The 24,387-nt window shown below is 42.4% G+C and overlaps 1 protein-coding gene across 8 annotated transcripts in view; it reads right to left on the bottom strand.

Moving 5' to 3' along the window:
• The window catches only part of FRY (FRY microtubule binding protein), a 340,234-nt gene that overhangs the window by 239,632 nt on the left and 76,215 nt on the right, over positions 1-24,387 (bottom strand). For 2 of the 8 annotated variants that reach the window (XM_042948037.1, XM_042948210.1), the window contains exon 1: positions 18,739-18,977. The exons of the other annotated variants lie outside the window; for them this stretch is intronic. In XM_042948037.1, coding sequence (XP_042803971.1) covers positions 18,739-18,808 — 70 coding nt within the window. In that variant the 5' untranslated portion in view covers positions 18,809-18,977. Of the gene's footprint in view, positions 1-18,738; positions 18,978-24,387 lie in introns of those variants that run through there. 8 annotated transcript variants of the gene reach the window in all.

Raw genomic sequence — 24,387 nt, 5'->3', positions numbered from 1 at the left:
TTAAAATAAAGCACAGACTGGATCTAGTGTAGAAACTAAATCCTGGCAATTCTACCTCCAACAAAGAATTTGAAACGTCTCCCTCCTCGCCAACACATCTGTTACCACTTTAATTTGAGTCCTTGTCATCTCTTTGTTGGGTTATCCCTGCAGTGACTCTCCCCACCTCCATTTTTAGCTAGGACTCCAAGAGTGAGCTGGGATCCAGGTGCCTGGGTGGCTCAGTGGGTTAAGTGTCAGACTCCTGGTTTCAGCTCAGTTCATGATCTCACGGTTTCGGGAGTTCGAGCCCTGCATCAGACTCCGCACTGGCAGCGGGGACCTGTTTGGGATTCTCTCTCCCTCCATTTTTCTGTCCCTCCCCTACTCACACTGTCTCTGTCTCTCTCAAAATAAACAAATAAACTTAAAAAAACTTAAAAAAGAAAAGAGTGAGCTGGGAACTGACCATGTTGCTCCCTTAAAAACCAGTGGAGGCTGCCCAGTGCTTTCAGGATGAAGCCCAGACTCTTCAGCAGGTCCTTCAACATTCATCATGATCTGACCCAACTTGTGTACCCCCTGTCACTCCGACAGGGACCCTGGAATCCAGCTGTCAGCCTGAACTGGTCACTTCCACACCTCCCTGCATTCACTCATGCACTTCCCTCTGCCCCTTCCCCTCCTCTCTGTAGCATTCTTTCAAGTTCAAATGTCACAGCCTCTTGGAACTAGTCCTAGAATCCCGCCTCCCTCTTAAAATGATGAATCACTTTCTCTTCCTGAGGATTCTGTCTGTCAGTCTCCCTAAGTCCAGGCACAATGGCTGGCACAGGTAGAACATGTATTTGGATCAATACTTGTGTTTTCTCTGCAACTTGCTTATATCTCCCCTTTCATCCAAGTAGGCGGTCTTTGACCAGAAAGCCCATGGAAGAGTGTGGCCTGCTGAACCACAGTGCACTCTCTCTGCGATGGTGCCCTACACGAGTAGGCATTCAATGATTTACAAGAAAGAAGGGGAGGTTGCTAATTCACTCTCAGGGTCTTCCTAGAACTTGTTCAACCATGTTCAATTTGGGCTGATGCTTTGAGTACATCCACCTCAACTGTCATGAGAAAATCTTCGGGTTCAGACTTTTTTCTAGTAAGGCAATCCATTTCTCCAGATAAATATGAAACGGCAGCAGCTCTCACATGGGAAAAGACGTTGGTGAGTAAAAATTACATTAACTGAGTAGATTTCACCAATAATGGTTGCCCTCTCATTTGGAAAAAGTGGCTAGAAGGCTTAAAAGTAACGTTAAATTAAATCCATATAACTTAAATGGCATTTAGCCAAATATAAGTTAATGTTTTTACAGAGAGCAATCTTTGACAGGGTTAATGGATTAAAAAAAAACAAAAAGGGGAATTTGCAAAATGGGTGAAGAGGAATGGGAGTTACAGGTTCCCAGTTGTGGCATGAATAAGTCAAGGGGATGAAAGGCACAATATAGGGAATAGAGCCAGGGGTACTGTAATAATGTTGTATGGTGACCGATGGGAGCTACACAGTGGAGAGCACAGCATGATGTATAGAGTTCTTGAATCACTATGTTCTATACATGAAACTAACGTGACACTGTGTGTCAACTACGCTTCAATAAAAATTCTTTTAGAAATAAGACAGGGACGCCTGGGTAGATTAGTTGGATGAGTGTCTGACTCTTGATTTTGGCTCAGGTCATGATCTCAGGGTCATGGGATGGAGCCCCGCATCGGGCTCTGCCCTGAGCATGGAGTCTGCTTAAGATGCACACACACTCTTTCTCTTTCTCGGTCTCCCTCTCTCTGTCTCCCCTTCCCCTTTCCTCCCTCTCTCCCCCTTCCTCCCTCTCTCCCCCTTCCTCTCTTTCTCTCTCTCCCTCCTCCCTCCCTCTGCTCCTCTCCCTGCTCTCTCTCTCTCTCTCTCTCTCACACACACACACACACACACACACACACTCTCTCTCTCTAATTAAAAAAAAGATAAAAACAAAGGCAATCTATCACAGAAATATTTTCTCTTCTTGGCTGATCACTACCTAAATAAAAAATTATTTTACTCTTCTTAACTTCATTTTGAATTTCATGGACACATCTACTCAGAGTTCTGTGAACACAGTGGTACAACTGAACTTGTTGAATTTACTCCAAGAAAATAGGTAAGGGTCACACAAGGAGAGGGACTTTCCAGCCAAGTGTAGATGTTAAGTTACTGTTTGAAATAAAAGACTCCAAAATACAAAACTTTTGGTATTGCTTGCTAGGGACTGGTCTACTGATGGGATAAACGCCAGCCAAGTTGTCTCTAAACCTCCCACACCAATTCGGGTCCTTTTATGCAGTCCATCAACACTTAACAATTTATTAACAACGGCCAATGTGGTCTGAAATGTGCTGGGGAATATGACAATGACAAGACGATTGATTTTTAGTCCGGGGGGTGGGGGACCTAGACAGGCAAAGCACAGTTACACCACGTTACTGTTGCAACAATGGAAGAGTGTAGAAAGCATAGGGGAAGTGGGGCAGTGAGCGAAAACTTTGCCCCAAAGGGGACCCTTGAACTCTTCATACTTGGGAGAGGAGTTTGGCCCAGGTACAAAAACCACATGCTTAAGGTTTAATGCACGTGACACAGAAAATGTTGCAATCGTAGCATATACCAACACCCTGCTACGTTATCACTCTACACAACTCTGAATTTGAAAGAAAGGTGTTTTGCCTTGGATAGCTTCAGATGGTTTATTTTCTGAAGTTCCAGATACATACCTCTTTACCAAAACTATACAAAGTGGTAAAGACCAGATTGCCATGCCAAGAAGATGTCACAGAGAACCCCAGCGCTCTTCATTCAGTTCCTGGTCATTCTGCCTTGGCAATGAGCAAACAAGATAAAAGCATTAACTCATAGAGGAATTTAGACAAGCATGAAATAGGTAAGTTAATAATAATAATGGCTACCATTTACTGAGAAACTGCAGTAGTGAAGCTGTACACTAAACACTTCAGAAACATACACTTATTTGTTATAGCTCTATGGATTGATAAATATATTTATAAAGACATATATAACAGATCATGCCTTTTTAGGGGATGAGTTTAAGTAACTTACTCAAGGTCGCATGGCAAGTAAGTGACCGAGGCGAAGTGTATGTTCACAAATTCCCAAATCATATGCAAAAAGGAAATAAAACAAGCTTAAATAAACTCTTTCCATATTGGATATCATAATCAAAATTAGTGAATCCGGCGGTCAAAGAGGCAGAAGAATAAAGAAAAGACAAAACGTAAATCACAGCCCCTCCATCTCCAAGTAGAGAAGGGGTCCCGTTTCAGAACCCCCGCTTTGTGGCGCTTTCCCGTGTGGGTATTTAACCTCTCCTCACACCAGGACACAATGAAGAACTCGGTTTGCATAATGGGCCTTTCTTCTTTGTGCCACGTGACCAGTGTTGCATCATTTCCCTCTGCTGCGAGGCTCAGTGAAGAGTGTGATTCGCTTCTCTGTTGAGCAAGGAAAAAAAAAAAAAAAAAAAAAGCAACTAACCCAAGTGGGATGATTCTCCTGGCTGACTCTTCCAGGCTTGGTTAACTTTCCAACCATTTCTTGGTCAAAGTGGAGGAGGCAGAACCTTGCACTCAAGCGCTGAGCTCACGTGACTCTGCCAGCTCCAGCACCATGGGGCTCGGATAGGTCTTTGACATTACATTCATGCTGTCCATAAAAAAAACCTTCTAACCTTCTCTCCCTTGTGTAGGTCGATAGCAGAAACTTCATGAAAACACTGAGCCGGATAAATCAGCTGAGTAGTCACCTTTCAATAGGAAGCACAGCCCAATAAGATGCAGACTGAAATGGGGAGGGATGTCCCAGGGGAGTATCAACAATTTACGTCTATCCTTCTCCCGGAGCCCGAAGAACATTTTCATCCTCCTGGCCCAAGAAGTGACAGTCTCTTAGTCACTCCCTAAAACAAGGGCCTTGTCTGGCAGAACAATATGATATTTAATGAGCTCACTGCACCAGTTTAATAGCTGTTATTTTGTGTACGAGGGACACTTGAGAATTGACGAGTGGGTCTTCGGTCGCTGGAGTGTGTCCACTTCATGACTAGTTAGAGCCTCTGCCTGAGCTCCCTTTACCAGATAATTATACCTAACTTTTGGTCTTTTCCTTAACTGTAGGCAACCTTTCCTTAATTTCTGCATCACGCCTATCAAATCCAGGTTTTTTCAATCTCACCAGCATAAAAAATAAACAGAGTAATATACTCTAGCATGACAACAATACTCTCATCCCACTCCCGGCCCGTGACCGTGATTACAGACTGTGGGTCAGGGATCAAGTCCGTTTTTGCATTCCAAAGAACTCTTAAGCCTACCGAAGCAACAAGTTTGGATACATATGGCCTATGAAATGAATTCAGATGAACTGTCCGCTCATAACGACATTTTAACTCTCCAATGTGTTTGCAACTATGAACATCAAAAGCGTTTGTCGCGCGATCCCTACGTACGGATACCTCACACTCAGTGCCAACACACCATTACAAGAGAAAGGTGAGACCAGTGCTCAAAGCTGTGGCAAGGACAAGACTGTCCCAGAAAAGTGGTGGCAGCAGAGAGGTGGGCCTGGAGGAGCTGTGGATTCTCCACATGGGATGCTCCTTGTGATGAACCCCTGGAACCAGGCCTTGGCAGAGGTGATGGTGACAGAGATCCAGATGGGGGAGAGGTCATTTGGGAAAGGAGGCGTGACAAGTTTTCGCGATAAAGAAGGGCTGAAGAAGACTCCAGTTTCTGACCGATAATGAAATTCAGCATTTATGATGAGGAAGCTGGGCAGAATAAGTGACCTGGAGGACAGCGATAAAGCCACAGCTTTACCAGGCTGGGAAGAAGAGATTCAGCTTTGGAGAGAACTATAAGCAATATGGGAAAATAGTAGGGAAGATCTGGCCTTTAGGGGTCAATGAGTAACATTTACGTAAAAACAATAGTCACTCTTACGCATATACACAATTCGCCTTTCAGGAGGCTGGTTACCGGTCATATTTTGTCGTAATTATAGATTTATGTAGGTCTCTTTCACTAGACAATCTTCTCCTTAAGAGCAGGAACCTGGTTCGTGTTCAGCTACAAGTCATCTCAGGGTATCGGAATTCAAAATTTTTTCCTGCTGTCTACACAAATTGTGTCCAAAGGCTGGAAGCAGAAGGTCAATGAGAGTGGCAAAAGATGCATTTCTCCTATTTTCCGGAAGAAAAATACATTCCAGAAATTCCCCCAGCAACCTGAATCCCCAGTTGCAAGCTTGTGCTGAAGGCTGAGAATAAGTGAGCACCTGCCTCTTTCAGACATCCTGGGGGACATGAACACTGGAGGGAGTCGGGAATGGCTCCTGCTGGGCAGCCAATAAGAATAGAGGCCCCCCCGGGGGGGGGGGGGCACCTGGGTAACTGTCAGTGAAGCATCTGACTCTCGACTTCGGCTCAGGTCATGATCTCACAGTCTGTGCGTTCGAGCCCCACATTGGGCTCTGCGTTGACAGTGCAAAGCCTGCTTGAGATTCTCTGTCTCAAAATAAATAAATAAACTTATAAAAATAATAGAAGCTTTGGAGCCAGAAGTAAATATGAATTTAGTTGCCAGCACTTACTGATACACCTTTCCTAGGGAAGTCTCTTATTTATTTGTTTTTAGTTTTTCACCTGTACAGTGGTATTTGCCTCAATAGGATCTGATGAAGATTAAATGAGATAGTGCTTAGAACAGTGGCTGAAACTTAGCAGTCCTTCATAAATGCTAGTTATTCTTCTTAGACCATTCCAAGACCTAGCTGGAGGATGCTGTGGATAGGTAAAGTGAGTCAATAAAACCCTTTCAGATTAACAGCTAAATCTGAACAATAAGACTGAAACCTAAACCTCTCTGGAAAATACTGATATTTCTGCATAAACGGAAATATCTGAAAACAGGAAAACATTTTGGTCATTTTTTTGGTGACGACAAAGTTAAGGGTGTTTCATCCACTGCTGTTGGATGGCATTCAGATGAATTAATACTGTATTTGTTCATTTTAATCTAATGACAGATTTCAATAATATCAACATTTTTTTCTTTTTCATCTGAGATCTGGGTACAATCTTGAAGGGCTCAAGTTTCTGATTTAGTAATATTCTTGCTTATAATTTGCTTTAAAAAGCCAAAAAACAGGGGTCCCTGGGTGGCTCAGTCAGTTAAGCAACCCACTTTGGCTCAGGTTATAACCTCACGGTTTGTGAGTTTGAGCTCCGCGTCAGGCTCTGCACTAACAGTGTGGAGCCGGCTTGGGATCCTCTCTTGCCCTCTCTATTTGCCCCTCCCCCACGGTCTCTCTTTCTTTTTCTCTCAAAACAAACAAACAAACAAACAAATCTCATGGACATTCTTACGAGCATAAGAAAAACATCAAGAAATGCTCTTTTCTCTGACATCAGAGGCAGACAGATACAGAATTTTAATTTGGGAACTCTCAGAACACTTTGCCACTGCTTTTTGACAAATATCACTGTAATAACTTAGCAGGGAATACATGTCAATATCCTTCTGCTCCTATCCGAGTTTCATCAATTTCTCTTCATCAATTTCTTTATCTTGCAAAGGATGATGAAAGGTAGCATCGTTTAGCATTTACCCTAGATGCTAGGTCTGATTGCTGGCTCTGTCACTTACAAATAGTTAAGTGTAAAAGAGGGTCATGGTGAAGATAAGAGGAAATGATGCATGTGAATTATTTAATATAGCACTTGATACTTCATAAGGGCTTATAACTATTAGCTATTATTCTGTGCTTGATGCAATGTTATGTAACAAAAAGGGGGGAGTTTTTTTAATAGTCATCTACCAGTGTATGCTATCTACTTCATGGCAGTTTCTATTGTTGTCTACGCTTCTGTCTTGGTAACAATTTCTATTTTGCTCAAGTAGCAGGTAGCGGTCTGTTCTCTTATAGAAAGTAGACCCACACCAGTCCCAGGGCATGTATCTTGTTTTGTCTAAGCCAGTGCGGTAATTTCGTTCAACTTTGCCAGGATTGATGTATCACCCAATTCCAATTAGGAATGCAAGAGGAAGTTTGCTGGGGTCTTTGGCAAAATTATCTCCTTCTTGCCGGAAGAAAGACCTAACCTAAACTCCTTCCTTCCCTGGCTTTTTTCTTTTTAATTTTTTTTTTTTAACATTTTTTTATTATTGAGAGACAGGGAGACACAGAGCGTGAGCAAGGGCGGGGCAAGGAGAGGGGGAGACACAGAATCAGCAGGCTCCAGGCTCTGAGCTGTCAGCACAGAGCCTGACGCGGGGCTCGAACTCGCAAACCGCGAGATCATGACCTGAGCCGAAGTCGGATGCTCAACTGACTGAGCCACCCAGGCACCCCCCCTCCCTGACTCATAAGCAAAGCAAGGCAAAGCAAAGCAAAGCAAAGCAAAGCAAAGCAAAGCAAAGATATCTGGAACTGAGGTGGCCATCTGTGATCATGCAGGGACAAGCCTAAAGACTGGATGGTCTGAGTCCTTGAGCTTTTAAGTACCCCCGGAACCACCCATCTCCTGGCTGTGGGTTAGGTAAGCTAATTAAAAGTCTATTCTTTTAGCCCTTATGAAGTTATTCTAGTATTTATGGCAAAAGCATCCTAAAATGATACATATTTCAAATTACTAGATGCCAAGAAAAAGTTCTATATATTCATATACCATTATACCTGTGAACAGCAGGCATGTTAGTATATTGTGATTAGTGACAAGAGGGATTTAGGATTTTGAATGAAAGTCACTGATCAGAATCCTATACGCAATCATTTCCAATTTATGTTTCTTTTTTAAAGTAGAGCAGTTGACTAATTTCAAAGATAATAATCCGACTTTCAACTCCTTTGCTCTTCTAGGAAAATGACAGTAAGCATCCAAGTGGCAAACAAAATGGTTGGTAAGGGAAAGGAAAGAAGCTAAGTTAAGACAGATTTTTGGATATTTAAAATGTGGTATAATCTTCATTCTCATTCATAATTTTGACCTTTCTTAAAATTCAATTACTTAACATTGTTAAATTTTTTTTTTCAGTCGAAAATTTGGCCAGGCTTTCAAACACCTTCAAAACTCATATCTCAATTAGCATAAACTAGGATTAGCTTTCCCATAATGATAAGGACTGGGGGGTTGTTAGTAAATGGAATGCAAAAGTCAGCAGGGAATACTAAAATTTCTCTCACTTTCCTGTTTTCCTGCATTTGTATGCAGTCAAATAAGATAGAGGACAGGTGGTCTCTGTACTCTCAGCCTGGAAGACAAGATGAGAACAGGACTCACGGCCACCATCAACCATGAGGAAAGTGAAACAAAACACCCAGTGTGGCCCAACACAGGACTTGGCTTCTCTCGAAACTCCCTTAGGAAGCTAAGATACTCATTACAAAAGTAGAAGATTGGGGCGCCTGGGTGGCTCTGTCAGTTAGCAGCCGACTTCGGCTCAGGTCATGATCTTGTGGTTCATGGGTTCGAACCCCGCGTCAGGCTCTGTGCTGACAGCTCAGAGCCCGGAGCCTGCTTCGGATTCTGTGCCTCCCTCTCTCTCTTGCCCTCCCCTGCTCGCACTCTGCCCCTCTCTCTCTCTCAAAAATAAATAAACATTAAAAAAATTAAAAAAAAAAAAGAAAAGTAGACGACTAATTTGGGGATGCTGAAATAGTACAAGTGATACTATTGCATAGACCATGTTGTCATTCAATAGCAAGGCCTCATTTTCAGGGGAGATCATTAAAAATGTGGTTTTCAAAAACTAAAAATTGAAAGGCTGAGTGTTTTCTTTTGAAAAAAAAAAACCCTGCAATTTGTCTTCTAATTGGTGTTTGAACTTGTACATTTTAAACTAACCGCTTATAATTTGCTAAAGTCATAGGTGATCTATTCACTTAGAGCCACATTGTTTAGTTTTAAAATTCTTTTTTTTAAGCAATCTTTGTGTTCAATCTTTGTTTATAATTTTTTTAATGTTTATTCATTTTTTTTTGAGAGAGGGAGAGAGAGATAGAGAGAGAGAGAGACAGAGTATGAGTGGGGGAGGGGCAGAGATAGAAAGAGACACAGAATGTGAAGCAGGCTCCAGGCTCTGAGCTGTCAGCACAGAGCTCGACGTGGGGCTTGAACTCACAAACCATGAGATAATGACCTGAGCCAAAGTTGGATGCTTAACTGACCGAGCCACCCAGGCGCCCCTAAAACTCTTTAAAGCTGTCAATGAGAGCTTTCTACCTAGTTGTGGGCATAAAATGAAGGTGGCTGGTTTGACAAATCTGTGTTTCAGACAGATGTTTTTAAATACTGTCTTGATCCATATGGCCTTCTTGATTTCAACATGGCTTAACTGAAACGTAATCTCTACCAAAACCTAGGAGAGTATCCTTTGACTGTACGATGGTATGCTATAAAGGTTCCAGAATGCCAGCAATTTCTATAAGCACCACATCTCCCTGTGCAGAAAGAAATGCTTGTCTTCCGTTCAAGAATGCCAGCACTTCAGATTGTAGACAACCCTGTTCAAATGCACGGAGTCAGATACACAGTGACTTCACTGTAAAAAATAACAATAGAAAGAACCCGATAGGCTGTGTAGTGTGACACCTATTTCTTATTCAGAATACTTAAAAGCAGACTAGTCCAAGAAACTGATCGAGCTTAGAAAGACAGAGATCCTACTCTACTTATCAGTCAGGTTCAATAATGTACAACTCAGCCTCCTTCAGTTTGGCTTTAATGGCATGGGGGAAATAACTGGCATATATTAGGATGTTTACATAAACCTCATTTTTCAGGGGAGGTATTCAAAACCCTTCACATTAAACAGGTAGAGGCAAGGTGGCATGTTTGTTCCTTTCACATAAGGAAGTGGGGAAAGGAGACAAGGTCACACACAGAAAAATAACAGAAAAGCAGGCAAGAAAAACCTAATCTTGTATTTAGACAATTGAAGCATGTCATTGATTTGACCCTTATGTAGTAAACCATTTTCTTGATTTGCCAGATCCTACATAAATATAACGTTCAAATGGAATTTTACTCAAGCAATGCCCTGGTTAATCTAATACCCTATCCTTTTCATGGCTGCCAAAATACATATTTACCTGTTTAAGTCTAAACTCAAAGAAGTCGGCCTAGTGTCTCTTAAGCTTAGGCAAGAAATTTTAATGGAGATTTAATTGTATATTTCCACAATGTTGTGCCCATGGCATTAGCTGAGAAATTCTGGAAATTTCAAAGCTGTCTTCTACTGCTAAACTACTTTGCACTTTGCAATTGATTAAGGACAGCAGAGGCAGTCAGAGTGGTGTATCAAATTAGAGTTGATAAAAGCTCTTAAAATAGGTTTGAATGCCTTCTTGAAAAAGACTTCAACTCCCTTAAATTGACATGACAACAAATTCTTACAGCAGCATAAAAAGTATTAGCTGAAATGTTATGGCTTTGGCTTAAATTTCCATCTGCAGCTCATCAAATGACTACACAGTAGAAAGGAATTAAACCAAAATCAGACTCATTGTAGAGTCTGATATGCTGGCAGAATATAAACTTTCACTGCTCAGCAGCTGGAGATCTGGGTGACTAATATTTAAATGTTTGTGCCTGTATGTTCTGTGAAGAAGAAGACGTGTTTGTAACAATATAGGTGAGAGGTAGGATCATTACACTTACAGAAATATATAATTCTTGCACATACCCGCTTTCTCTTTAACCTCAATGTTCTGGAGAGTGGGAGGACCCCTCAAAATGAAGGAGGAACTGGTTTTCAATTAGTCCCAGGTCCAAATGCTGATAAACACGGTAACTCATCTTTACCATTTTCTGATGAAAAGAATGCCCATCTGAGACACCTGCTGCCCCAAATACTGACATCTAGTCCAGTCGAGTGTCCCAGGGTGAATAATTTGTTTCCTCTTCTCCTTCAGCTATCCTGCTAGGAGGGGTATTTGAAAATGTTCTCATAGGAATTTGCCTGCAACCACCAGGTTTCCAACAGTTGTCTAATGCCGTGAAAGTATAAATCCATAATATTAAAGTCAACAGAATCTATCACACGTACTCAAATAAAATTCTCTAGGGCATGCACTGTCTCTGGAATACCACTGGATCCTCTCCCTTGCATTCTTTAAGTCCCGGGAACTTCTGCATGAATAGTTCTACATTCTGAAACTAACAAGGAAGGAGGTTAAGCTCTGAGATCCCTGATGGTAAAATCCACTCTGATTCAGTTAGGAAGTCCCCAAGCATTGTGTCACAGTGTGCTCAAAAAGAAGTCCTGAATAGTGCTGGCCTTGCTTCTCTGAAAATGTTGGGTAGCAAGGTATTTGGGAGCAATAACCAAGAAAAGCTGAAGCTAAGATAGAAAGTTTCTGAGTATAATCCAATACGGAAAAGGAAGTAAAGATGTCGTTATGGAAAAAGCTCTTCTCATTGTTCCTTCAAGCCTGAGAGATTCTTTTCAACTCAAAGTGAGGACATTTGCTTGCTCGTGCAGCCAACAGTTCTACAGGGGAGAGATATTTAAATGAGCATGATAAAAGGAATCTATCGAATGACAGAGATCGGGAAGAAAAAAGATGAGATAAAGCTGTGTACTGTCTTTTTCACAGATGCCATGCACCTTTTCAGGAAGTGGTCGTCTGCTCAATCTTCTGCACGGAGTTGTGTGCAGATAGGGGGTGATTCTCAGAAGGTATCACGTTGTAGAAAAGTAGACATGTTTGAGTGTTTAAGAAAAAGATGACTAAGAAATGGTAGGGTACAAATAAATCCAGAAAATCTTAATACGTAAGTTTTTAAAACAAACTCACCTCTGTCTATCTTAAGTAACAGATGCCAAGCTATACTGCACTTTTTTTTTTTTTTTTATAAACGTCCTATTCAAAGGTAAAGACCATGGACAAAAATCATTATTTGTTCATTTGAAGCCGATATGAAAGCTCACAAAATATACTTGTTGCCATATGTGTATCTTATACCTCCGAAGTTGAACTTTGGGGTAATGAGGCTTTATCATCCCAAACCAGAAACATTTTAAGAGGAAGCTAGTTTATTCATAATCAATGCATCTCATTCATCAAATGAGGTAATGTTTTTAAAGGTGCGGAGCAAACCACAAGGCACTAAATAAATGCAAGATTTAGTACCGGCAGAGAACCTGCACAAAAAGCTTATGTATGGGGCTGACAATCCACAGAACAGCCCCAACTCAGAAAAATGTCATTTGTCCGCCCAAACTCTCATCGGAGCCCAATCATTTTGAATATCACATGAAGCTCAAAAATACAGAAGTTACTGGTAAGATGATCAGGACATATGTAACCCCTTCAATTCCTTCAACTGTACCCAGAAATGAACTGGTGAGTCATAGGTATTAAAATGTTTTGAAACAGAGGTGTTTTAAATAAAGAGAATATTACATGTTGTATCATCTAAATATTCAGTTGAAACATCTGAATACTGGCAACTTTCTCAAATATCCTGGGCTGTTTCCAGATCGTAAAAGTACCCAGGTCATCTCTCCTCGTCGCCTACTTCTGTTTGCCTGTTTCAGTTCTTGTCACCTGTACCAAGCAGCATGCCAAAGTAGGCAAAGAAGCTGAAACCAAATCATTCTGTGTTGCCAGTCCTGTAGAAGGCTTTACGGTGGCCGAGACTGGCACTGTCAGGTCACGTGAGATATCCGAATTATAGATTTCCATTAGTCCTGGAGATATTCTCCCTGTCCTCACTGCTAAAGATGATTAGGAGTTTGCCACCATCTCCCAAACAGAAATACAATATATCACAGAAATCTCAGCCAGGTAAGCAAATGACCATTCTCAAAGAACTAAAATCATTAGTACCTTTTCTATTTACTAGAGCCATTTCAGTTATTTATTTATATACACTTTTAAAAAGAGGGAAAAATCAACATGCAACGGGGCTAATGGAAGAAATGTACCTTTTTGCTATAATCTTTTATGTGTGCGTTGTGTGTGTTTAATCAAATGACCATAGCGAACAAACTGTATTCTTTGTAATAATAATGGTGAAGACTTGTCAATACTGAGGTCTTGTGCTAAGGAGATGGTGATCTCCAGCACGGGCTCTTGGGGGAAGTGGGCAGGGGGAGGAAGACTATGAACAAACTAACTTCCTCTTAAATGTTCCTAGTTTTGAATGATAAGGCTTTAATTCCCCCAGAGTTCAGCTTGTGAGCTATGAGATACCCATATGGCATCATGGAGGTTTATTTTGTGAGGTTTCAGATCAGAGTCAAATGCACATATAACTTCGCGTGGGCTTGCACGTGAGCATACCCAAATTTCAGGGGTGCAGCGGGAGGGAGGGGGCCAAGAGTTGGCTGTGTCCTCGGCCAACAAGAATGAAAGCACCTGTAGAGCACTAAGTTCCCCAAAGTGTTCTCGACCCTTTGATCACCCTATGCGTGATTTTTTTTTTTTTTAATTTTTTTTTTTAACGTTTTATTTTATTTTTGAGACAGAGAGAGACAGAGCATGAACGGGGGAGGAGCAGAGAGAGAGGGAAACACAGAATCTGAAACAGGCTCCAGGCTCTGAGCTGTCAGCACAGAGCCCGATGCGGGGCTCGAACTCACGGACCGTGAGATCATGACCTGGGCCGAAGTCGGACGATTAACCGACCAAGCCACCCAGGCGCCCCAATGATTTTTTAAAATGTGATTATCAGCTGGATTGGGGGAAAGGCTTATGGCACTTACTAGTACCCTGGCTTTCAGCAAATCACTTTCTCTCTCTCTCTCTTTTTAAAATTTCATCTGTAAAGTGTGGATAAAACATAACCTTGCCGCGTTATTGGAAAGAGTGAAGATAATAAACACAGTGGTCATATGGCCTTCTTTGCCCAGGGCAGTCCCGGTATAATTATTAACTTTCACTCTCAAAAGTGTCCCAGTTTGGACAAATAATGCAGTGGTTGCCCCACATATAAATTACCAAGCATAACATCTGACACGGGGTGGGCCCTCGGTCAATGTGACGGTCATTGTTATTCTCAGACTGTTCGAGCATTTTAACAACAACAAAAACAACGCATAAAACAAACAAAACCCCTACTTGTTATTTATCTTCATCACAAACCCAAGAACAGGCTCTTTCTATTGAGAGCAGATGTTTATTTGGGGTTTCGTTTCTCATCAGGACAATAAACTACTTTCGCAGAAGTGACCCTCACCTGAGCGAGTGCACGCAGGGTCAGACATCTACTGAGTGACAGGAGCACTGGAGTGACTCCCTCCCAACTGCCTGGATGGGGCTGGGCGCTCCCTACTCGTTCAAGAACACTGAGGTGCTCTGCACTTGAGCGTGTCTGCACTTGAGCGTGTCTGCACTTGAGCGGTACTGCTCTGCTGGATTCAGGCAACTTGGTTCACGTCATTAGTTTTCTACCTCTTCAAACCAACTCCACCAAGAGGTTAAAACTAACCCCTTGAGGTTTCTCTCAGGCCTTTCCCTGGGGTCTTTGAACTACACTGATGACAAAAACAGGACTCAGTAAGGACAGCTCTGCAGTCAGTCAGTGGTGTTTCCCATCCGCACATGCGTGTGATCTCTGTCTCCAGAGTTAACCTGGTACTAACCAGCATTTCTATGTTGGACAGAAATATCGTCCTTATCACCACAACTTAATGCACTACAGAATATCTGAAAAATGCCACGTCCAATTTCACTGATGCAGATATTTCTACAGTGACATTAGACATTTCACAGTGCACACCAGCCCCTTCCAAAACAAGCAAAGGGCTTGCTCAGTGCCGCTGACCAGTTTATTTTGCCGGTGGAAGTCTCATTATCTGAAAGAGTTAACAAACTTTCAAAAGTTCCTCTCCGTGGGGTAGCAGGATTTGACAGATGTTGTAAGAAAGATGCCAACTGCCCTGGAAAGATCGAGATGTTGAATAGGTTCTGAATGTACCTTTGTTCATTGGGCCCTGTGTTCGTTTGGACGACACGGGGTAGATAGAGACACAAGGAATCCCAGTGAGGGGTTTCAGATGGGTGAGAGAGCCCACATGCCAGCTCTCTACATCAGTCTAAAGCCAGCCTTCCTTTCCTCTGAAATTGCTTGGAACTATCTGCTCTAAACTTTTTCCATAGCAAACCTGAAAGGCCAAAGGGACTTACTGCCGAGAGGAGGTTGCCAAACCATCTCCCGTGCTGCTGGGAGGTATTTACTTAGGGAATGTAGGAATATTCTACTAGAAGCTGAGATAGAAAAAGGGGGACTGTTAAAAAGTAAATCTAGAAAAAAATGGCTGAAGGCAAGCAACTATTTTTGGCACAGTCACACAATTCCCTTCTCTATGGGTGTAGCAAGTGTTGACTACACATAGAATAATCCACAAATGGTGTCAATACTAGGGGGCAAAGGGATCTGAGTCTGATTTTAAGTGGGTTTAGAAGTGAGAGGAGCATTGGAATACATTAATATTATTTTAACATTGATTGTTTACGATGTGCTAGATCTTGTTCTAAGTGGTTGAATTCTTAAATACCTCTTTTACTTCTGTGAGGTATCCATTATTTCTGCTTCCGTTTTACAGATGGGAAAAATGAAGCAGAGAGGAGTTAACAAATTGTCCAAGGCCACGCAAGTGCAGGAGATAAGAGACCAGAACCAAGCCTATCTGGTCCTGCAACTTGTGTGTTCTAGGTGAGGGCATGCCAGATTAGGAGGCCAGTGTGTGTACAGGCATGGAGTGGAGAGCAAGGTGGTAAAATGCAGACAAGGGTGAGCAGATTAAATCTGGCTGGGGAAGAAAAACCATCTGAAAGGATGGATGGGGAGCTCAAAGAGAGTCTTGAATGGCAGTTACATGCTCACGGGCAAGAGGGATCTGTGGCATGGTCTTTGAAATGCTGCCAGAAGCCTCCCTAGGCAGCTCTACGTCAGGGGGCCCGTTAGGAGACCACTAGAGTGTTCCAGATGAAACTGAGAAAGGCCTGTGGAGGCTATGGCCATGAACACCAAGGAGAACAGTTGTGAGAATCACTGAATGGTTGGGGGAAAGTCTGGATATGACTGGGGAAGAAGCCGTAGGACTTCAGTGGCGGGCGGTGTCCAAGCAGCTAAGGAGAGCCTCACGGTGAGGTCTACAAAGGACATTTTCTTTCCAGACATCAAGGCCATTTTTAATTCCCAACTCCATTAAAATGAAAGGACAGCCTGACAGAGTGGGCATGCCAATGAAGAAGAGTGTCAAAATGAACAGTGAATAAAAAGCTAATACATCTCACCAGGCAATGACTGATTTAATTGACTTGTTAATTCTTCAGAGGAGACAGACATACACGAAATTACATTTCCCCCACAATGTGCCCTTAAAAAAAAAAAAGAATGGCAATCTTAATGGGCATGCTCACAGAATCATCTTTCCTCTTACTACCTACCACCTTGCAAAGCAGTCAGCCATAGTCACACAGTTTGTTTTATTGCTTTTTAATTGTTGTACTTTTATAAATAAGCACTGCTATATAATTAGGAGCCTGATTCTCCACTCAGGTATGTGGGCGGGCATCCTGGCCTCGAAAACCTATGATGCTGGCCGAGGAGTTGCTTGCTCTGTGATGCATCCTCTCAGCCAGGTTACACTGAGCAGGCCAAAACCCTAAGGCTACTTTTTCCTATGGACAGACAAACTCCCTTCTCTCTTTGCTACTGAAAATATGTAAAACTGAGAGCTAAGCTAGGTTAAAAGCAGGTTAGTGTTGCAACAAGCTCAAAGAAGACTAAGCATAAAGTGTATTTCCTCTTCCTCTTTCAAGAAAGGACTGAAAAGCATTCTGACTTCCAAAGAAACACAAGAGAATCACCAAGTTCACTCTTCCGTGATAAAGAAATTAGGACAGAGGGCAGGTAGGGTGTCTCATTCACCTTTGCAGACCCATAGCCTGGCATAGTAGGTGTGGAATAAATATTTGCTGAATGAATTGAAAGAATTCAGAACTGTGTCCCAGATGCTCTCAAAGTAGACATGAACAGTCATTTTGAACCATTTCCTGATGTGAGGGAGTAGGTGTGTGTGTGTCTGGTGTGGGGTGGTGGTGGTGGGGGGGGGGAGTTCAGGAAAGGTAGAGAGAATATACACTTTGTCTAGAGTCATTTGAAAATTGACAAGGGAGAAAGGTTTTCAAAGAAATCGCACTGGCCTCAGTATTGTCACAACATAATTTTCTACCTAATGAGACAATGACAAAAAATGATAGGAGAACATAATATGGCCTTGGTGTACTCAAAATGATGATTCAAAACCACATACCGAAGTCAAACTCACAGTAAGTCTTTCCAGTTATTGGAAAACTGCTCCATCAAGAACCCTGTGTGTCAAACCCTTTTCATTAATCAAAGGGTGGATAGACAAAGGCAGATTCATCCTTGAGTGTGAAGTATTACACAAATAATGGACCCAAGACAAATGAATTATGACTCTAACAAATAAAGGAATGCTATTTGGGTGACAGCAAGGCTCCCAAATGGCTTCCCACTTGTAGAAAAACAGCTTTAGACGAGCCCCATAGTGTATACAGTGGTGCAAAATGACCTGGGGAAAAAATGGTTTCTATGGAGATCATTGAGAGATGCATATGCCTGAATACCTTAAGGCTGAAGGTACTTTGGCTCTTTCCTTAGAGCAATTATGGCAGAGGTTCCTCTGCCCAGGTTTTGTTTACATAAGAACAATCTTGGCCACAGGTCGTCTGTGTAGGAGATAATTAATCACCAGCTCTTTGAGCACAGGTAGGCTAATTAGTATGCACGTAATACAGCATCAAAATTTTTCCTGGAACATTTTTTTAAAATTTCAAACAATTAAGGATCTGTAATACCTGCCGGCCTTTTATCCAAAGCAAGCACAAAGGCTGTTGGTGAAATAGAGAAGACTTTGTTTTTCAACTATTCAAAAAACACAAGGCATCACTGATCACCTGAAGGCCTCATTTTAATTCTGATTTCAGACCCATGATGCCTTAGAGGTTGTCTTTTTGAAATGTGTTATTGCTAAAATTATTAAGTAGGTCAGTAATGGAACTTCAGAAGCCATAACATTCTGATATCCTAATAAATGATCAGGGTCAGAACCTCACTTGTTTATATTTCAGGAAAGCATGTTATGAGTTTGGACTGTAACACAACAGGATTTTATAAATCCAAACATTAGATAGCATTCTGAACATCATCCACACAGACAAGGGAGAGATACATAAACCTGCAAATGCCTCTAGTGCAAAAGAGATGAGACTTAGGTTTTAGGCTGTTAAATACTTTTTTTCTTTAGACAATACCCTAATAAAACAATTATGAAGTACTCTGAAACCCTGCCACACCCCTTTGATTAAACCACACTTCACAAAATACTTAGATAAAGCCTGATCAAATAAACATGAAGGCAGAAAATGCATCCTGTGCTCTGACAGTCTGAAGGGCCATCTCACTTGAAAATTTAATCAAACAAAATCTACTGTGATTCCACTGCAGCCTTTGCACTTAAGGAAAGCTAGTTCAGTCTCTGACATTTTGATTTTCATAGCAGATGGAACCAAAAAAACTTCCTTGGCACCCAAGCATATGCCTCCGGTTGAGATTTTATTTCTCGAACCTTACGCAACATCCAGCAAACAAACAAACAAACAAAGGTTATTTTCTAATTACTCACTATTACTCCAGGATTTCAGTAAATATTTGATACTGATCTCAAAGAAGCCGGAATCCTGCTGGCTGGCCATGTCGGCGGTATACAAAGAGGCTCCTGGGACTGGACTGGGAGCCGCTGGAGGAGCAGGTACCAGGCGTGGAGATGTGCCTGTCACAGGTTAGTGATGTAAGCGGGGGTCAGCGGCCGAGAGGAAGCCTCTGCAGATCTACCTCCGGCACTGGCAGGGAGTCCTCATTTAAAGGACACCGAGGAGCGGGAGAGAGATGCTCGGCGGCCGCTCCTCCTCCTCCTCCTCCTCCTCCTCCTCCTCTTCGGGGTCTAGGACTTGCTTCCTATTTGCTGGGTGCTGATCTGTCTGCAGCTCTCAGAGGTGGCGGCGGCCGCTGCTTTCATTTCGGGGCTGCCATAACCAGAGCCGCCTGCCGTCGGCCGCCCACATGCTCTGCTCCAGCCAGGTACGCTACCGAGGAAGTCCCCACCTGAACTGCGATCCGTTTTCCCCTGGGAGGGAGGGTTTCTTGGCTGGCCTCCCTGACACTGTGCAGGCAGCCACGGCCCACACAGCTCTCGGCAGGGCTGAGGGATGGGCTGGGAGCGCCGCCCCCTGCCCCTGCCCACGGTCTCAACCTGAGCCACCACTCAGCCCCGGACTCAGCGGGAGGAGGAATTTCCCAGCTCCTGTGGCTCCTCTCTCTTCAGAAATGCTTCCAGGGAGCAGCCCGCATGAGCACTGGCTGCTACTTCCCCTTGTGTCTGTCCCTGAAATATACACAACTGCATCGCGCTGCAGCAAGAAGAGCTGCACCCCTGGATCTGGTTGCAGTGACGTTTTTTTTAAAAGCCCCATCTGTCAGCCTCGTTGCAGTAGGAAAGCTGGGTAACAACAGGACATTTGCCTGGGCTTTCTCTTCCCCTTCTTTCGTGGGCACAGTGGAAGCTGCACTTTGCGTTTCCCCCTCCCAGAAAAGCTTGTCCCTTCGAGAGGCACTCCACCCCTAACGTGTGCATCTGAAGGGGATGCTTAGTGGGCTTGTTTACGGAACGTCAGGCTCCAGCACGGATCCGTTTCTCAAACCTATCATTTCTAAGAATCACCAAGCCCAATAAAGCTTATTTATTTGTATTAAAAGGATAAGAAGCAAAAGCATTAAGATTCCTTGCTGTACAATGGCTTTTTAGTTCATGAAGTCTTGATATCAGGTGTCCTGATTTCGGTTAGCTTTATTTCATGTTACCATTTGGCTTGACTAGGGGATTAAGTAAGAGTATTATAATTTTGACAGGCTGCATTTCGGTAGGTGGGATTTGGCCAACAGTCTCACAAACCATGGACTACTTCTTTTTTCCGGTACATTTCATATTAATATTTTCCAAAGGAATTAATAGGCCATATTAATAATCATTGAACATAAAAATGTTGGGCAACTCCCCTCAAGTCAACACACAAATAGGACTTTTTAGACTAACAGTTCTTTTGAGAAATGGAAAGGAAAGAGCACAAAATACTTTTAAGACTAAGAATTACTATGTCCTGAAATGCCCCAAGACACCATCAATATAAGCTTTTCAAACTCCTTACACTTACACAAAAGGCTAGCCCTCAGCCACCAAGATCTCCAGCTCCAATCAGTGTTTTATTCTTGTGAAATTTCTTATCAGATGGACTTATTTTTCATTTAGAAGCAGACTAGAGTTGATAAGCTAATTTTATCACCTGTACTTTGTATGGATTCCAAGTGAAACAGGACCTAAAGATTTTTACCTCAAAACAGCTCTCATATTCAAAAACAAAAATTAATATCCATACCCACTTTTCTGAGGCCTCCCCATGGCAACGAATGAACAGGGAGACTGCATGGTGCCTTGGAGTTCATGAACACAAAGTCTCTCAAGACAGGCCCCAGATTCCCACCTGGCCCCAGACTGTACTAGCTATGAGACCTAAGGCAAGTTATTAACCTCACTAAGACTTAGTTTCCTCACCTGGAAAATGGGAATAATAGTGGTACCTACCTCATCCAGTTGTTGGAAAGATTAAATGACATTATGAATAAAGTGCTCAGCATAACGTCTAGCGTACAGTAAACAATTAAGCTCTAGCTATACTGATATTTATTAGGGACACTTAGGGACACCAGCATAGAACTTTTTTAAGTTAAGCACATGTTTGTACCACTGCTGGGACTTAGAAGGTATATTGCTTTTGAACACCAATGGTAACAATTTGGGGCTAGCAAGTTGGAGACACTTCAAATAGCTGAAGTAAGCAGGCTATTAAATATTGTTACTCAAGCCTACACAGATTCTCTTGGTTGACTTTATCAAATAGACCTTACCTGGCTTTTCAAAGATTTCAGTCCTACTCTAAACACACTAATTTGCTGAGAATGCCACTCATATATATTTTGAGAGGAAACTATCCTACATTTCTAGGTGGTATTAAGAAAAGAATGTTTTTAATGGCATCTCGTTTTCCCTGTGAAGAGCGAACCAGTAACTAAGAGCTCACTTTCTGTCCGTTAGAACCTGAAATCTTGCTCATGCGTGTTTTTCCTCATTTGAGTACCTTTAAAGAGAGCATATATTGTAAAAGAACAGAAAAGGCCTTTTGTGTTGTTGAAAGGCCTACAAATCAAATAGAATGACACCTGCTGCAAGCTGGGATAAAACATTTATCCTTTTGTCTCCTCTCTGGCGGGGGTGGGGATGCTTATAAAAAAAAAATGTAGTCAGAACAGGCACCTGGACAGAGGGACCTAAAATACAAAATAAAATCTGAATTTGTCCCTGGCTTGTTATGAGATTTCAGACGTCATTTAAGAGGAACAAGGGATCTTTCCTTAATAACATTAGGAGAACATGTAATGAATCTTAAAGCAAGGAATTAGGCACAGGTGTTGGAGGCTCAGAGAAAAGTAACAGTAATACAGGAAAGCTGAAAGGCCTCATGAAGTAGGTCCAAGAGCGGGGGGAAAAAGAGTCAGAAAGTGACCGGAGACATGATCATAACACCATCTACATTTATTCAGCATTACTATTGTGTTTCAAAATACATACTTTATCATATCTAATCGTCACCCTCAACCTATGAAGAACTATTAATAGCCCCATTTCATAGATGAGAAAAATGGAGGCAAAAAGAGATAGAGAATAAGGTCAAGGTCATAAAGCTGGCAAAATTTAGGTCTAACAAATTTTAGAACCAGAGTAACTTTTTTTTTTTTTAATTTATTTTATCATAAGCAAGCCAAGAATCATGGTTACCTACTCCTTTTCCAAACTTCAGGAAGATATGCTAAGACCTTCGTTAACACCACATAATAGGAATGCTTTAGGTCCAGGCCCCATTGGCTCTCCAAGACTGCTTACTGCCTAGCTGTCAGGCTCTAGCCTGGGGAACGAATTATTCCCTGGGGCTTTGCCCCGTCCCAAAGAAACCTAGAGAAGAATGCTATTATCTTTCGCATTAATTTGACTCCTGGTCCGTATCAGGATGCCTGACCCGGGGTGCGGCTGGGGCCACTGAGGGTGGCAATCTAGTCTGAAATCCACTCTCCAAGCTGTAAAGAGGTAGAAATGGGCTGTGTCCCCCCTGATGTGTGCCACACATCTGCCCAATACTCCATGCACAGGAAGGGGGGCTTAATCGTGATCAGTATAAACTAACGGACTCGTGGTGGCCTGGGGTGGCGCTGTAGGGACTAAGAAAACAGAGTATTTCAAGAAGGCAGAGGCCAGTTGGTCACCTGTGTCCTAGGTTGCTGAGCGGCAGGGTGGGGACAAAGGCAGGCGGTAAAGGGTGTGTGGATTGCAAAGTACAGTCTGTGGCATTCCCTACTCTCTCTTCCCTCCCTCCAGAAGAGCCATGTGTCTCTCATTTGTGTATCTGTCACAGCCCAGCACACGCTAAGCTCTCATGCAAAGAACACATAGAGTGAGTCACTGAATGAACAGACGTGACATGCATGCCTAGTGCTAGCTGTTGACTGTGGGGAAAAAATGTGCAACAAAGTGCAATCGGTTTGTGTTTTGATTCATATTTAATTTTCTCTTTCCTGGCATTTTCGACAATTTTTTTTTTTTGAGATGAAAATGTGTGGTGTTCAAAAAAATGTGACAACAGAGCTAGGCAAACAATCTGGATGCTTGCCAACATCAAGAGCCATCTCGGAATGGTCTTAAAAAGTCTGACTGAGTTGATTGGGTGAGGGCTGGGATCCGCCCCCTTTCCCTGTGGCTGGCTGCACGTGGGCACACATGTGTAATTATTGTCAGAGTGACAGGTACATTCATGCATGGAATGTATTAGGCAGAAGAGAAATGTTTTCCTCGCATCCTGAGGAAACAAAGGAAAAAATCACTGGATGTAAGGAAAATTGCTTTATCAATTTTTGCTTAGTTGAAAATTCCAAAGAAGCATTAAGAATATTATATTCCTACTATTAAGTATTGTTTCTTAATAAGAACGGTTCCAAATCAAATTAAGCATCACTTGAGATCAATGGTGACAATTATGGAGAAAGGCCTTTTGTTTCTCTTTAAGCAGGATGAGGCCTTTTAGAGGCGAAGAAAGCACCAAGGGAAATCAGAAACTTTTTCGATATATTTTACATGCATAATTTGTGCCCATCTAGCTCGTGCTAAAACATAGCAGAGAAAAAAACCATGAAGCGATGCCACACAATGTTCATTCTGTAAACAGAAAACTCAAGAAGCATTCCCTTAAAAAATCCAACCCGCATACACAAGTCTTCACAAAAATAGATTCTGCAGATTTTGAAGATGCTTACTCCATTACTAGTCAGTACAAATAATTTTTTTCCAAATGAATTGAAATACATTTAAATGTTCTGAATGTACCAGAACTTCATTAGAGCACAGCTTCTTGTTGTACACACGTAAACAAGGAAAATCGTATCTCCTAAAATTGTCTCCACTAAGAATTAGCAGCAGAACCCATTTTTCTTCCCTACTTACCTCCTCTGCAAAGGAGTCTTATAAGGAACTGTGGGCCATGATGAAGGAATTGAAAGTCAGTCTAGCTAATGGGAAGCCCTTGAAGGACTGAAGCAGTAAAAGGCATCAGGTGGCATGGAGAAATGGCAGCAGAGAGCAGGGTCAAGCCTGAAGTCCATTCCCTTGCTGCTCTGTGCAGGGAAGTCCCTCTCCATAAGCCCGTTGTCACCCAGGGTGTGTAACAAGTCTAGAATAGGGTAGGGGGATTCACATTAATTGAGCTCAACTTGACGTTGAGACACCGCTAGGCTGTATGTCAAAGGACCTGTATGGACAAACCCAAGCCAAGGGCCACAGCTGCTAAGCACCTGCAAGTCACTACTCTAAAAGTGGTGCTGAGACATCATTAGAATGACTTGGGACTAGGGTGTCAGTTAACTCAGGTCTCTACCCCCCAGCATCTTCGTAACTGGCGAGATAAAGCTCAGTCCTCTCTCTCAACACTGCTGCAGACAAGTGAATGGTGACTTCAAGAGCAAATATCCCAAGGATATTAATTAGATATTAATACACAGCATAGTATGCCAGAGCCAAGGCCCTACTCTCCCGTGCAGGTAGAGTTGCTTGCAAAGCTGCTGAACATCTCCCAGTCTCAGTTTCTTCGTCTCCAAAATAGGGTTTTATCTCATGGGT

Source organism: Panthera leo, chromosome A1, assembly GCF_018350215.1.
Source record: "Panthera leo isolate Ple1 chromosome A1, P.leo_Ple1_pat1.1, whole genome shotgun sequence".
Classification (NCBI taxonomy): domain Eukaryota; kingdom Metazoa; phylum Chordata; class Mammalia; order Carnivora; family Felidae; genus Panthera; species Panthera leo.
This window is presented reverse-complemented; position numbering and strand designations above follow the sequence as displayed.